The 14,109-nt window shown below is 23.0% G+C and overlaps 3 protein-coding genes across 3 annotated transcripts; all 3 read left to right on the top strand.

Annotated features, from left to right (window-relative positions):
- Positions 1 to 767: 767 nt before the first annotated feature.
- Positions 768 to 3,323, top strand: PY17X_1362700 (uncharacterized protein; the record flags this gene model as incomplete). Its single annotated transcript, XM_721005.1, has 1 exon — positions 768 to 3,323. The coding sequence occupies one exon, from the start codon at positions 768 to 770 to the stop codon at positions 3,321 to 3,323; it is 2,556 nt and encodes an 851-aa protein (XP_726098.1).
- A 1,746-nt stretch (positions 3,324 to 5,069) lies between these two features.
- On the top strand, positions 5,070 to 7,277 carry PY17X_1362800 (uncharacterized protein; the record flags this gene model as incomplete). The annotated part of the gene is made up of 1 exon (XM_721004.2): positions 5,070 to 7,277. One exon carries the CDS (start codon positions 5,070 to 5,072, stop codon positions 7,275 to 7,277), a length of 2,208 nt encoding a protein of 735 aa, XP_726097.2.
- Positions 7,278 to 9,350: 2,073 nt separating this feature from the next.
- On the top strand, positions 9,351 to 12,140 carry PY17X_1362900 (uncharacterized protein; the record flags this gene model as incomplete). The annotated part of the gene is made up of 1 exon (XM_720766.2): positions 9,351 to 12,140. One exon carries the CDS (start codon positions 9,351 to 9,353, stop codon positions 12,138 to 12,140), a length of 2,790 nt encoding a protein of 929 aa, XP_725859.2.
- Between the last annotated feature and the right edge of the window lie 1,969 nt (positions 12,141 to 14,109).

A 14,109-nucleotide genomic window follows, 5' to 3' on the forward strand; every position in this document is an offset into this window, starting at 1 on the left:
ATAAAAAAATCCTTTTCAAATATAATTTGGAAAAGTTTTCATATTTCCAAAATGCTCACTATTTTATCAGAGTTGTTTATTATATTTTAGTCACGATTTTACGTGCACAACAAATATGTATATATTGCATATTCATAAATTTATTATTATTTATATTTTTTATTTTTTGTTCCTACATCTATGCAAACTAATTTGAAGGTTTCAAAAAAGAACAAATAAACATAATTTTATTAACACTACTTTAAAAGATAAATTTTTAAACAATTTTATATTAAAAAATATAATAAGCAATTAAAAAAATATAATGAAGATATTCCATCGAATTGAAAATTGCGAACGGAACAAAACACGTGCATATCATTATAATGCGACTATATTTTTTCTATAAGTATATAGTTCTCCATTTTTTGTAATTAATATGTTTGAATATGTGTAAATTTTATCTATTGATAAAAATTAATCTATTATTATTTTGAAAGTATGAAAAATTACATATATATAAAGGCTATTAATTAAATCTACGATTTGATATTTTATTATATATTTTCCCCATAGTTACATTTGACACATTATTGTATTACCATTTTTACTAATCATTAATTAGCTAATTATTTGTTTGGATGATATATAATTAAATTTGTATTCACCTATATGGTGATTATCTTTGGAATGTTAATATGGCTTGTGATAAATAAATAGAATCGTTTATTCGTATTATATATATGTATTTTTTTTTTTGAAATGCCAATACATTTTGAATTTCCGAAATGAATTTTTTTCGTACAAGAAAAAAAGTATATTTAACCAATGTGTTTGCATATTCTTGTGATCATATATTTTTTAATTTGAATAATTCAAAACGATTTGGAACATATGGGGCAGTGACTAGGAAAAAACAAAAACAACGAGAAAAATATTATGAAGAGAAGTATAAGCATAACCCTAGTTTGATTCCAAAGTATTCAAAAGTTAAAAAAGGAAGTAGGGGGGGATGGATAAATAATCCTTTAAAGGAGGTAACAAAAAATAGTGGGAGTAATACGATGTATGAAAAAAAAATTAAAGAAGAGATAAACGAGCATGAAAAAAAATGCATAGATGCGCTTATAAGAATCAGAAAGGAAATGGAAACAAATGGAAATATAAACATTTCATCAAATGATATTAATTTTTATGATGGGTACACAAATAGTGCATATAACAACAATGAAATAACATGGGCAATTGACAATAAAAATGATGGTTCACATCATTACGGAAGAGAACGAAAAAATAAACAAGATTTGAAAGAATTTGATAAAAGCAAACCAAACAACTTTGATATATTCTCTATATGTGATAGTTTCATAGATAAAAAAAAAGAAATAATTAATAAAATAGAAAATCCCGAACATTTTGTTGATAAACATATAAAATCATTGATAAATGAATATAATAACATAAACAATTTACATGAAAACTGTAATGCAAATAACTATCCAAAGGTACGTGATTATATAAAGGAAACGGGTAAAGAAAAGATAGAGAAAGAAAGCAACAAAAAAAAACGAAATAATTTTATAAATAATTTATCAGAAAAAAATTTAAACGAAACTGGGAAATTATATGGTATATATAATGGTGAAGAAAGTTATAAAAATTGTGATAATAATGTTCTTGAAGAGGAAAATGGAGTAAAGGCATATGAAGAAGCGTCTGGCAATATCTTAACATATGATGAGTGCAAATATAACAATTTACAAAATACACATGATGAGAATACGACGAAAAAACTTTATATCGAAGATATATTAAATTATATTGATGAGAACGAATTCGATATTGGATGTTTAGATGTATTTACAATGCTAAGTACAATCGATAGAAATAAAAAATTAAGTTTTTTTTTTAAAAATATAGAATCCGCATCTTTTATTCTATATAATAATTGTATTATACCTTCAAAATTTTCTGAAGGAACATTACATGAATATTTACACACTAGAAATAAATGTAGCTTATTTGATAAATCATATCAACTTATTATTAAATTATATGGAAATGATTGTTTTTATATTTGTAACCAATTCATATCAAATGATTTAAATGATATGAATAAAAATGATGTTTGTTATACATGTATATTAGACAATAAATCATATATTCTAGATATAGGATATGTATTAAAAGGTGATAATGAAATCGTATTAATAACATCTGGATTTTATAAAAAAGGGGTATATGAATTTTTAAGTGACTATATTTTATTTTGTAAAGATAGTGGTATGGATATTAATATTGAGGCAGATATGAACAAACGAGTTTTATCCATACAAGGCCCAATAAGCAATATTGTATTTAACGATGTTATGGAATATTTCGATTTACATAATCAAGAAGAAAATAAATTATATCTCAAAAATGTTATGAATGATATGAACATTTACACAAAAAAGTCTGCAAAAAATAATAGTCAACATTTGAGCATTAGTGATACCGATTCTGAAAGCATTGGTAACAATTGTGAGAATAACTGTATCCATGGTTTATACTTCAATAGAAAAGGAAATGAATCAAATTTTTTTAATATACCATACATGAGTTTTGAAAAAATAAATATAGTAAAAGAAATAAAAAAAAATAACAATATACTCAACAACCAAGAGAATAGTACTAATATGATAACAGAAAAATGGGAAAATAAAGATGAATTAAACAAATATGAAATATTATGCATAAGAATAGGGGACACAGGAGAAGACGGATATGAATTTGTTGTAGATAATAATATAAGTGATAAATTTGTGAAATTATTTTTAAATCATAAAAATGTAAAATTAGCTGGAGCATATGCTCTGGATATATTAAGGATGGAAGCAGGCTTCCCTTTATATGGAATTGATATCTTTAAAAATACAACCCCTATAACAGCATCATTAGCATGGACATTAAAATATAAAAAAATAAAAGAACGTAGTGTTTTTGGGTATGAAAATATTTTAAAAGAGTATAGTATGAAATCAAAGTTTTTAAGGGTTGGCATCATATGCAAAAAATTGATTTTTAAAACTTGTAAAATTTTATCATATCCATATAAAGAGCCAATAGGTTATATAACATCTTGTACATGGAGTCCAGTTTATAAAATGCGGATCGCTCAGGGGTATATTAAAAGAGAATTTGCAAAAAACAATGAAAAAATACTCATATCCATACCTACTGCTATTCCCGAGCATTTTTCAAAAAAAAAAAAATATAAAATTTTAAGGAGCAGATCTGCACACAGTTTTGTGTTAGCTCAGGTGTGCGCCTTACCGTTTGTTGAGCATAAATATGGAATATAAAAATGAAATATAAATTAAAGGAATATCAATGTATGGAATAATATGTTTACAAATTAAGAGTGTTTGCATGTACCATAGTAAATTTTGGAATTGTTTCGTTTATCTGTTATTTTTAAAATTTTTATAATATTTTTTTGTTTTGACGCATGTGTTAATAACTTTATGTAAATTTATGCATTCATAATATATTATATATATATGCACTTATGTCTACAAATTTATATATTGGATATTTTTCTCTTAATTTTTTATGAGCATAGATATTTTAAAGCTATGACACAAACATTTTTTTAATATTACAGAAAATTAATATATTTAAAAATATGTAAACATTTTTTTTGTAACAATAATATGTAGTTTTAACAAGGAATTTATCACCAAGAGCTTGGGAGCAATCACATGGAGTGATATATATATATATTATTATTTAATTTTATTAACTATTTATTTTGCGAAAATGACGAAAAAATAAATTTAAAAATATTTATTACTCACATGTTTAAAAAATTGTTATGATTTTATTTTTTCTTACATCCATATATATATTATATATATGTTGAGATGTTATATTTGTCCATTACATTGATTTATTCCGTTTTTTCCGTCATAAAAATCTTTTATTGATAAAGCGTTAAAATAATTGTTTGAATAATTCCTCTTATTAAAATTAATCTTACACATATAATTTCGTTTAGTAAACTCCAAATAAAAAATTTGCTTCAATTCTCCTCCTAATTTCCATAATTTTTTTAATTCCTTTTTTTTTCGCTCTTTATTTATTTGATTTTATTAGCCACACGAATTAATCAGACTGTGTAAAAGAAAAAAAAAATGCGTAATAAAAGAAAATTATTTATGTAAATTTTTTACAAAATCTATATATTAATAAGTACAAAAAGTATATTAAATAATTATATAATGATTAATATTTTATCAATCTAATTTATAGCGCTCTATCTATATGTATATAGTTAGCCGAGGATTACGAATTATACAAACACAAACGGTGGTGAATTATCCAAATTTGAAGAAATTTAATGAGAAAAAAAATTAATAACATGAAAAATATAAATATAAGTTTCATAGTTTCGGACAATGGTTTGTATATAATTCATTATAAATTTTATTTTCTCAATATTTGTAAATTATAGAAAAATTATATCTGAATTGATAACATATATAATTTATTGGAACATTTTAAAACATAATGCCATTATTTTAGAGTTTGTATGAATTACATTTTAATGGAAACAAATTAATAAACGTAAATTATGTAAATTTGAGTGAATGTTTATAAAATAATTCTAAAGATTATAACATTAACAGTATTATTATAGGAAAAGTACATAAAAAATAAACTAAAACAAAAATTAATGAATAATAATTTATTAATACATATATTTGTATAACTTAGCATCAGTTGGAATAATAATTTTCATTGATTTAAAATATAATCGAATTCACATTGTATATATTAAACCGATTCGAAAATATTTCAATTGATGTTACGTATGTATATATATACTCTTATAGATATATCCGAGTGTATACACATAATTAGTCTTTTGAATATATATTTATATTTTTTACTTATTCGTTATTGTACTGAGGGTTTTTTTTTTTTTTCAGAAATAGGCAAGTATATATAGTATATATTGGGGCATGTTATAATATATTACACTTATGCTAAAAAAAGACGTATATTTTCAAAAATTCTAAAAAGATAAAATAAAATACTATGTAAATATGGGTGACGTATCCTCAAAAGCTACACCAAAATATGGGAATTTGAGTGAAGAGGAAGTGGATAAAATAAAAAATAAACTTCATTTAATCAATAAAGAAATAAATGATAAAATAAATATCGCAGACTTTATATTTGTATTTCCAAATATATTAAGACCGTATATATATTTAGTATTAACATCTTTTCATGAATTACATAAACAAACTGACGGAAAAAAGGGAAGCCAATCGAATAACTATGAATTTAATTACGCTTTAAACATATTATTTAATAAAAATTTTAAAAAAAATAATAACGAAACCTGTTTACAAAATATAATTAATATATTGTCATATATTCGAAATTCGAATAGCCATGATATTATAAAAACATTATTTACTAGTTTTTTAAAAACTGATAACCAAAAAAATATATTAATATTTGCCAATTCTGATATTTCCAATGATAAAAATAACTCCGAATTAGATAAGGAAAAGGGAAACACCAATATATCAATAAAGGATGTTAGAACGTGTAGTGGAATAAATGATAAGGTTGATGATGAATTGGAAAAAAAAATAGATTTAATTGAAAATAATTTATCTGAATCAAATGGAAATATTATTGATATAACAGAAAAAAATGCATTAAAAAATCAATACCCAGAAAAATATACACTACAAGATTTAATATCTGTCGAAGAAGCGTTTCATCATTTATTTGCATATATGTATATTGAGCAATTATATTTATTATCTTCTAATAATATATTATTAAATCTTAACAATTGTAACAAAAATATAAATAATTTAGAAAATAAAGATTCCATAAATGATTTGAAACAAAATGAATCAGACATATATTCATTACCATACAATAATAATAAAGATGAAAACCTTTATTTTATAAATGATCCACTGAAGGCATCACACATAAAATTAAATTTTAAAAATATAATTATGGGCTTCAGATTATATGTAAATGGAGTTTGTAATAATAATAATAATTCAATTTTTTCATTAGCAGTAAAATATATTAATTCAACATTTGTATATATGAGTAATAATTATTCTATGGCTACATTTAAACATTTTATGGATAGTAACGATATTTCATCTAGTGAATCTTGGAAAAAAAATGAAACAAATTCGAATAATTTGATAGATTTAGATAGTAGTATAAAACTTGAAGGTGATTTAAAAAATTTTGATGAAGCATGTATTAAAAGTTTAGAATTAATACACTACCTATATAAAAATAAGGGAAAAAATGGAAGTACCAAACACGGGCAAAATGATGAAAATGAAATTAATAAAAGCAATAAATATGAAAAATCATCATCAGTACTTCAAACCCAAAATTTAACAAAAGGTTTGAAAGGTGTATTTTTAAATAGTAGTAGTAGAATATTAACAGATGAAATAGTATTTGCATTAAGGCAATGTTCATCATGTTTTATAAATAATGAATGGTATAAATTGTATGCCTCATGGAAAGAAGGAACAAGTTTTAATAGATTTATAAATTCGTTTTTTTATTATCCTTCACCTATAATTATTGTATTAAAAACAAAAGATAATCAAATACTTGGAGGAGTGTGCACTACCCCATTAAAAGATTCACATATTTTTTATGGGTCGTCAAATGATTTTTTGTTTTCGGCTTCCCCAGTTTTTAGAGTAATCAGATCGAGTAATTTGGGTTCAAATTATATTTATTTAAATAGTAAAAATAGCTTTTACCCTAAGGGTTTAGGTTTCGGAGGCAGAACAGAATGTTTTCGACTTTTTTTAAGTGATGAATTTAAAAATTCATATTGTACTGAATCGGATTACACTTATGAACGTGGTCATTTATATTTCCCAGATTACCAAAAAAAAAATGAAAAAGAGGATAATGTTAATAATAAAGAAAATGATGGAAATGACCCCCCAAAAAATACTAATAAAAATACAGATAATTATTATAATGATGATTTAATAGATGAAGAGTATAATGGTTCTTCATTTTTATACAAACTTTCTATCAGCGAAGTTGAAGTATGGGGATGTGGTGATAAAAATTCATTAGAAGAACAACTATTAATGCAAAGAACTGAAGAAGCTTCGAAACAAGAAAGAAGAATGGTTGATAAAACAAAAATTGTTCAAAATAGTTTTGATAAAGAATTTTTATTTCCTAAAGTTTTTACTGGAGGGAAATATGAAAAGCTTTCTAATGACACATAGTTGCACACCCTAATAATTACAATAAATCATATTGAGTTTTATTATTTCAGTATAATATTATTATGCAGTAACAATGTATATACATATATACCGATTATTTGTTCATTCGTATATTTACTTTTTCCTCTATTCGAAAACCCTCCTTTTACAACAATTCGTTACATGTTGAAATATTTGATGGATATTTTTCCCACATTAATTTCTACATTCATTTAATTTATTACCTAGAAAGACTTTTTTTTGTTCTTTTAAAATTTTCAAATTCGAAGTTTTGATTTTTATTTATTTTGTTTATGCTATTTTACATTGTTTATTTATTATGCACTGTTTTATATTGTTTGATTTAGTTTATATTTTATATGATGTTTAATTTCACTCTGTTTGACATTATTTGGTTATATTTTTCGAAATTGCTGAAATGGATGCATATACGTATTTTGCTCAATATAAAGAAATATTTTTTCTTAATATGGAAAACTGAAAACAAACTTCACTACTTTGCAATATAATTTAAATTTAATTTTTCTTTGTGATATTTATAATTGTTAAAGGTTTTATAAGTAATTTCCTTATAATAATTTGAAGGTATATATGTAATTTATGACTTTTCGAGCTCTTGTTTTCATTGTGTAGGGATATTAATTTTTTTTATTCACAAAAAAGTAAATAAACCAGAGCTAATATACTTATGCAGAAAGACAATTTTAAATTCTATTATTTATTATATGAAAAAAATTTATGTTATTGCGATTTTAAGTTTCCAAAAAGGAAAATAAACTAAATTATAAAACTATATTTAACAAATGTTAACTTTTTAGCAATATATATAATATTGTATTTGATAACACACTCATATCTTTTTCTTATTTTATGGTATTTTTTAAAGATATATATAAATACAAAGATATAAATAAGTTATATTTTGACCATAACAGTTGTTTATATTTATAATAATATTGTAGTATGCCATGTAAAATAATTGTAAATTTATATGTTTGGGTATTCTAAATATAATGAATAAAAATATAAAAAAATATTGATATATTTTATTATTTATATAGTAAATATATAATATTGTGTTGAAAAAAAATACACTAGCATTTTCCTTCTGTTTTAATACCCATAGTTTACAACTAAAAAATATAATATATTGAAATTACAAAAAAAATAGCTATACATCATTTATACATTACATACTTTTTTCAATTTACGTTTTTTTATGTTTGTTGGTTTATTTTTCCATTTTATTTTTAGCCATTTCTTTTTCCTTTCATGCGTATTTACGTTAATTGCAGGCAATAAAAAAAAATAAATATATATATAATATACAATCGGGATACTAGTTTTATGCCATAGGCGTTAAAAAAAATATACTATGTATATAATAAAGAATAACGCAGAAAAAATACATAAGCAATAATTAAATTAGCGTTTATAAATTAATAAAAAAAATAAAAGAATAATCCCAATAAAAAAAAAAAAAAAAAGTGAAAATAAAATGTTAACTCAAGAATTGAAGTTAAAATAAACTTGAGTGAAGAAGAAAGAAAAGTATTGAACTTAGTATAGAGATAAAAAAAGAATACTATATATATGAATGAGTATATAATATTAATAGGTATAAAAGTTTAGTAATTTTATATAGTTCTAATTATATTTTAATTTGATTTACTGTGATAGTATAATTATTTCATTTATGTGTTTACATATATATTATATACATAACATACATAAACGCGAAAGAGAATATACGCTTTTTATACATATAAAATACAGTGATAAAATTCTATGTTGATATTTGTATATATACACATAAAACTATATAAATAAAATGAAACTTTAGAAGGAAAAAGTTTGGAAATGATTACAATATAATTTAAAAAAATATATTAAAGAAGAAAAAAACATTCAAAAAATATATGCCAATCATCTGTATAATATAGTTTATATATATTTATTTTTACCGCCTTATGTTATTTATTCATCTCTTGAATACGATATAGTATATATGTGCATATTTTGACGCTACAAATTTATAGAATAAGATATATTGAATACACTGGCTAATACACAATGAAGTTGAAGTTGGTGTGCTGTATTATTATTTTTGGTATTTTAAACAAATTGAATCTTGTAGATAGTGCATCATTGTTAGGAATTGATTTTGGAAGCGAATATATAAAGGTGTCAATTGTATCTCCAGGGAAAGGTTTTAACATATTATTAAATAATCAGAGTAAAAGAAAAATAACAAATGCTTTATCATTTGGCAGTAAAGTTAGAACATATGATGAGGAAGCAAAAATATACAGCGGGAAATTTCCTCAACTAACTATATTGAATAGTAATAATTTGTTAGCATACAATTTATTCGAATCGTTAAAAAATAAAGAAAATTATAATATTGAAAATTTTGGGGATGATAATGAAGCTTTTTTCAGTGATATAAATAATTATAATTTTGATACAGCTGAAGATAATAATGGTGTATCTGCTGATAAATATTTTTCCTATGATTATGTTGTGGATCATAAAAGGGGTACAATCTATTTAAAAATGAAAGATAATATGGTTTTATCATCAGAAGAAATAACTGCAAATATTTTGGGTTATATTAAAAAATTAGCTTATAATCATCTAAATATCGATTATAAAAATAAAAGAAGCGCAAATGTCAATATAGGTTGTGTTATATCAGTTCCTTGCAATTTCCCACAAAGAAAAAAAGAAGCTTTATTAAATGCATCAAAAATAGCAGGGTTAGAATTGATAGGTATAATAAATGGCGTAACAGCTGCTGCTATACACAATGCCAATGATTTAGCATTGAATACAACAAAATTAACTATGTATTTAGATGTAGGAAGTAATAATATTAATGTTGGTATTGCAAGTGTAAGTTATGTTGAAAACAATAAAGTTCGTACTCGAACTATTAATATGCATGCTTGTGAAGTTTTAGAAAATAATTCAGGAACTAAAATTGATATGTTGTTATCTGAATACTTAAGAAAAAAATTTGAAGAAAAATTTAATGTAAATATAGAAAATGATAAAAAAGCTATGAGAAAATTATTAACTGCAAGTAATAAAGCTAAATTATTATTAAGTGCTAAAAAATCTACTGATGTATTTATTGAAAGTTTATATAATAATAAGAGCTTACAAGAAACAGTTACACGCCAAGAATTTGAAGATTTAATTCATGATGTAATAATGAAATTTAAAATACCTATAAATAATGCTTTACAAAAGGCATCATTTGAATTAAAGGATATTGAATCTTTAGAATTAATAGGATCTTCATGGAGAATTCCTAAAGTTTTAAACGAAATAACTAATTTTTTTGATCCATTAAAAGTTGGTATGCATTTAAATAGTGATGAAGCTATAACAATGGGTGCTATATATATTGCAGCATATAATAGTGCCAATTATAGGTTAAGAGGATTAGAATATACAGATATAATTTCAAATGAATATCGAATTTTAGTTGACAAAGAAGAAGGAGAAGACACAGATGAGGATAGTACCAAAAACGAACCCAAAGAATTAATTCCATATTTTTCTAAATATCCAGTTAATAAAGTTGTCATATTAAAATATAGAAAAAATTTAAAATTTTCAATTTATGAAAATGGAAAAATTATTTCAAAGTATATACTAGGACCAACAGATAAGGAAATAAAAAATGTTGAGAATTTGGATGAAGCCAAAATTCACATAAAATTTAGTCTCGACAAATTTGGTATTTTGAATGTAGAAAATGTATATTTGGTATATGAAGAAGAAAAGGTTGAGGAAAAGACTGAAGAAAAAGTAGAGGAGAAGACTGAGGAAAAGACAGAGGAAAAGACTGAGGAAAAGAGTGAGGAAAAAACAGAAGAGAAGACTGAGGAAAAAACAGAAGAGAAGACTGAGGAAAAACCAGAGGAGAAGACCGAGGAAAAAACGGAGGAAAAGACTGAGGAAAAAAAGAAAAAGATTATAAAACACAAAATCGCTTTGTCATATGAAACGAAATATATAAAACCAATACCACTAACAGCTGAAGAAGTTAAAGAAAAGAAGGAAATTTTAAAAAAATTAGATGATCATGATATAAATGTATTTTTGAAATCAGAAAGAAAAAACAAATTAGAATCATTTATATACGAAACAAGGAGTAAAATGAAACAAGATAGTTATAAACAAGTATGTAAAGAAGACGATTTAAAACAATATTTAGAAAAATTAGAAGAATATGAAGAATGGCTATATATTGAAAAAGATGAACCATTAGAAAATGTAAATAATAAAATTAAAGATTTAGAAGACATATATTTACCTATTAAAGAAAGAGCAGAAGAATTTGAACTTAGGGGACCACTTATTAAACAAATAGATGAGAAAATTAAAGATACAAAAGAAAAATTGCTTGGATATTATGAAACAAAACCATGGGCTGAAAAAACCCTAAACATGATATCAAATTCATTAGAAGAAACAATTAAATGGTGGAACAATGCAAAAGAAGAACAAAGTAAACTAGATAATTATTCTGCACCATATTTTAAAGCTAAAGAAGTTGAACTAAGATTTAGCGCTATAAATGCTTTGGTTAAAAATGTGGAAAAAATTAAAGACCTCGTTGACCAAAAAGAAAAAGCACAAAAAGGTAATAATAGCAATAATACTGATAATAAGGAAACACAAAATAAAACCGAAGAAGGTAGTGATTCTGGAAAAGATAACAAAACTGATAAATCGGAAGAAAATCAAAACAAATCCGAGGATAATTTAAAAACAGAGCAAAGTAGTGAAGAAAAAGAAAAAGAAGAAGAAAAAAAAAGTGATACATTAGAACAAAAAGATGAATTATGATGTAGATAAGTAAAATATGATAATTTCTTCTATTTTGAAGACATAAAAACGCAACATAGCTACATATGTATGATATATATATGTATACTTTTTCTTTTCTTTTTTTGTATGCTAATGAAGCTCATTTTGTATTTTTGGCATAAATGCTTTATAATATTAACAAAAATTATGAAAGAAAAAGGGGAAATTAATATATCAACACAATTCTATGATATGTATATTCTCTTACATTTTAACCGCTTTTACCTATGCGCTCATTTTGCACAGGGTTATTAAACACATATTTTTATTTATTTCTATTGGCCCATTTATTGTTGCTTTTTTCTATTTTTCATTTCATTTGTTTTATTTAAATATTTACAACAATGTTGTATGTGAATATTTTTTCATTGGTGTAAAAACTATGCCTTTTCAAATTTACAATAGTAAATTAAATATGAAGAAAAAAAAATTATTTGCATAATTTCTTTTATGAAATGTGCATTTCTAGCAACTATATTACATAGTTATACACAGGTATGTAAATATTAAAAGCATTTTATTTTTTTTTTAAAATGGTAAAATGAATAAATTTATTTTCGCTTTATGGTACACCAAAAATATTTATTATTGCCATTATTATTTTACTATATTTTATAAAATTATAATTTGTTTGAAAAAGATATATATTATAATTTTTTTTTAATATTTTTTAAAAAACAAAAAGGTTAATGAAAACATATAAAGAAATAAAAAAAAAAATTAAATATTATTCAACACTATTAAACAAGTATTGAATATAACAATTATTAGAACAAACATATGCATATATGCGTACATACGTATGTGCCTATATAAAGAATATTAACGCGGGTAATAATAACAATAACATTAAATGCGTAAATAAGCACATATATTACAGTAGGACAATATATGGAGGTATGATTACTATGATTTTTTATTAATAAAAAATAAAAAAAACAAATAAACATAGAAACATACACAAAAGCCGATGAATTATGTTAAGCTATACCAAAAACGGGAAAAAATTAAAAAAATATTTATCATAAATATCAAACTGTAAATAGTTGTATTAATATTGGGTATACTCCCTTTCAAAGAAATATAAATTATTGTCATTTCATTTTTCATTTTTTGCCAAATATACACATAAATATAACAAATATCGATAATATAGGATTGTACTTCAAATGAGTGCACACGTATTTGTGTAAGTAGTGATGTTACAAATAAGAATTATAAGAATAATCACACACAATATTAAATTATTTTGATATAAATATACAATTCCATTTCCATATTAAAAATATAAAAAAGAAAGGCAAAAGTTTACAATAACTACGCATACATATATTATTCCCCCCAAATTTATGCTACTATAAACGTGTGATTTGTCTTCATATACTGTTATGCTTATTATTATAAAAAAATTTCCAACTAATACACATATCTTCTCCCATTTTGACCTATCAAAGGATCCTTGTGACAATTACTCAAAAAAAAATATATATAGTTTTAAATTTTTCCAATGCTTATAATAATTATTATAATTTGAGAATAAGCATTTCGCCAAATAAAAAGGTAATTATGAAAGTATAAAAAAAAAAAAAAAGTGAAATAACAAATAGATGGAAAATAATGCATTGGAATAATTTGCTAATATAATTTTATTTGCACAAAGGGAAAAAATTAATGTAACAAATAAAAACTACTTATTCCCATGTCTTATAATAACATATATCTGGTAAGAGGTGTATGGTTGCCTATTCTTAAATATCATTAAAAACTTGATAGTAAAAATAATTTTTATTGTGTGTGTTGACTTATAATGATAATGAACTAGGGTAATTTGTAACGTTTTTCCGTTACGCATATTAAATATTTTATAGAAAATAATATATTTTTATGAATTCTTATGCCTATATGAAATAATAATATATTATTTTCAATATCATTGTTAACAGAAAAA

The sequence above is a fragment of the Plasmodium yoelii genome, assembly GCF_900002385.2.
Source record: "Plasmodium yoelii strain 17X genome assembly, chromosome: 13".
In the NCBI taxonomy this organism is placed as follows: domain Eukaryota; phylum Apicomplexa; class Aconoidasida; order Haemosporida; family Plasmodiidae; genus Plasmodium; species Plasmodium yoelii.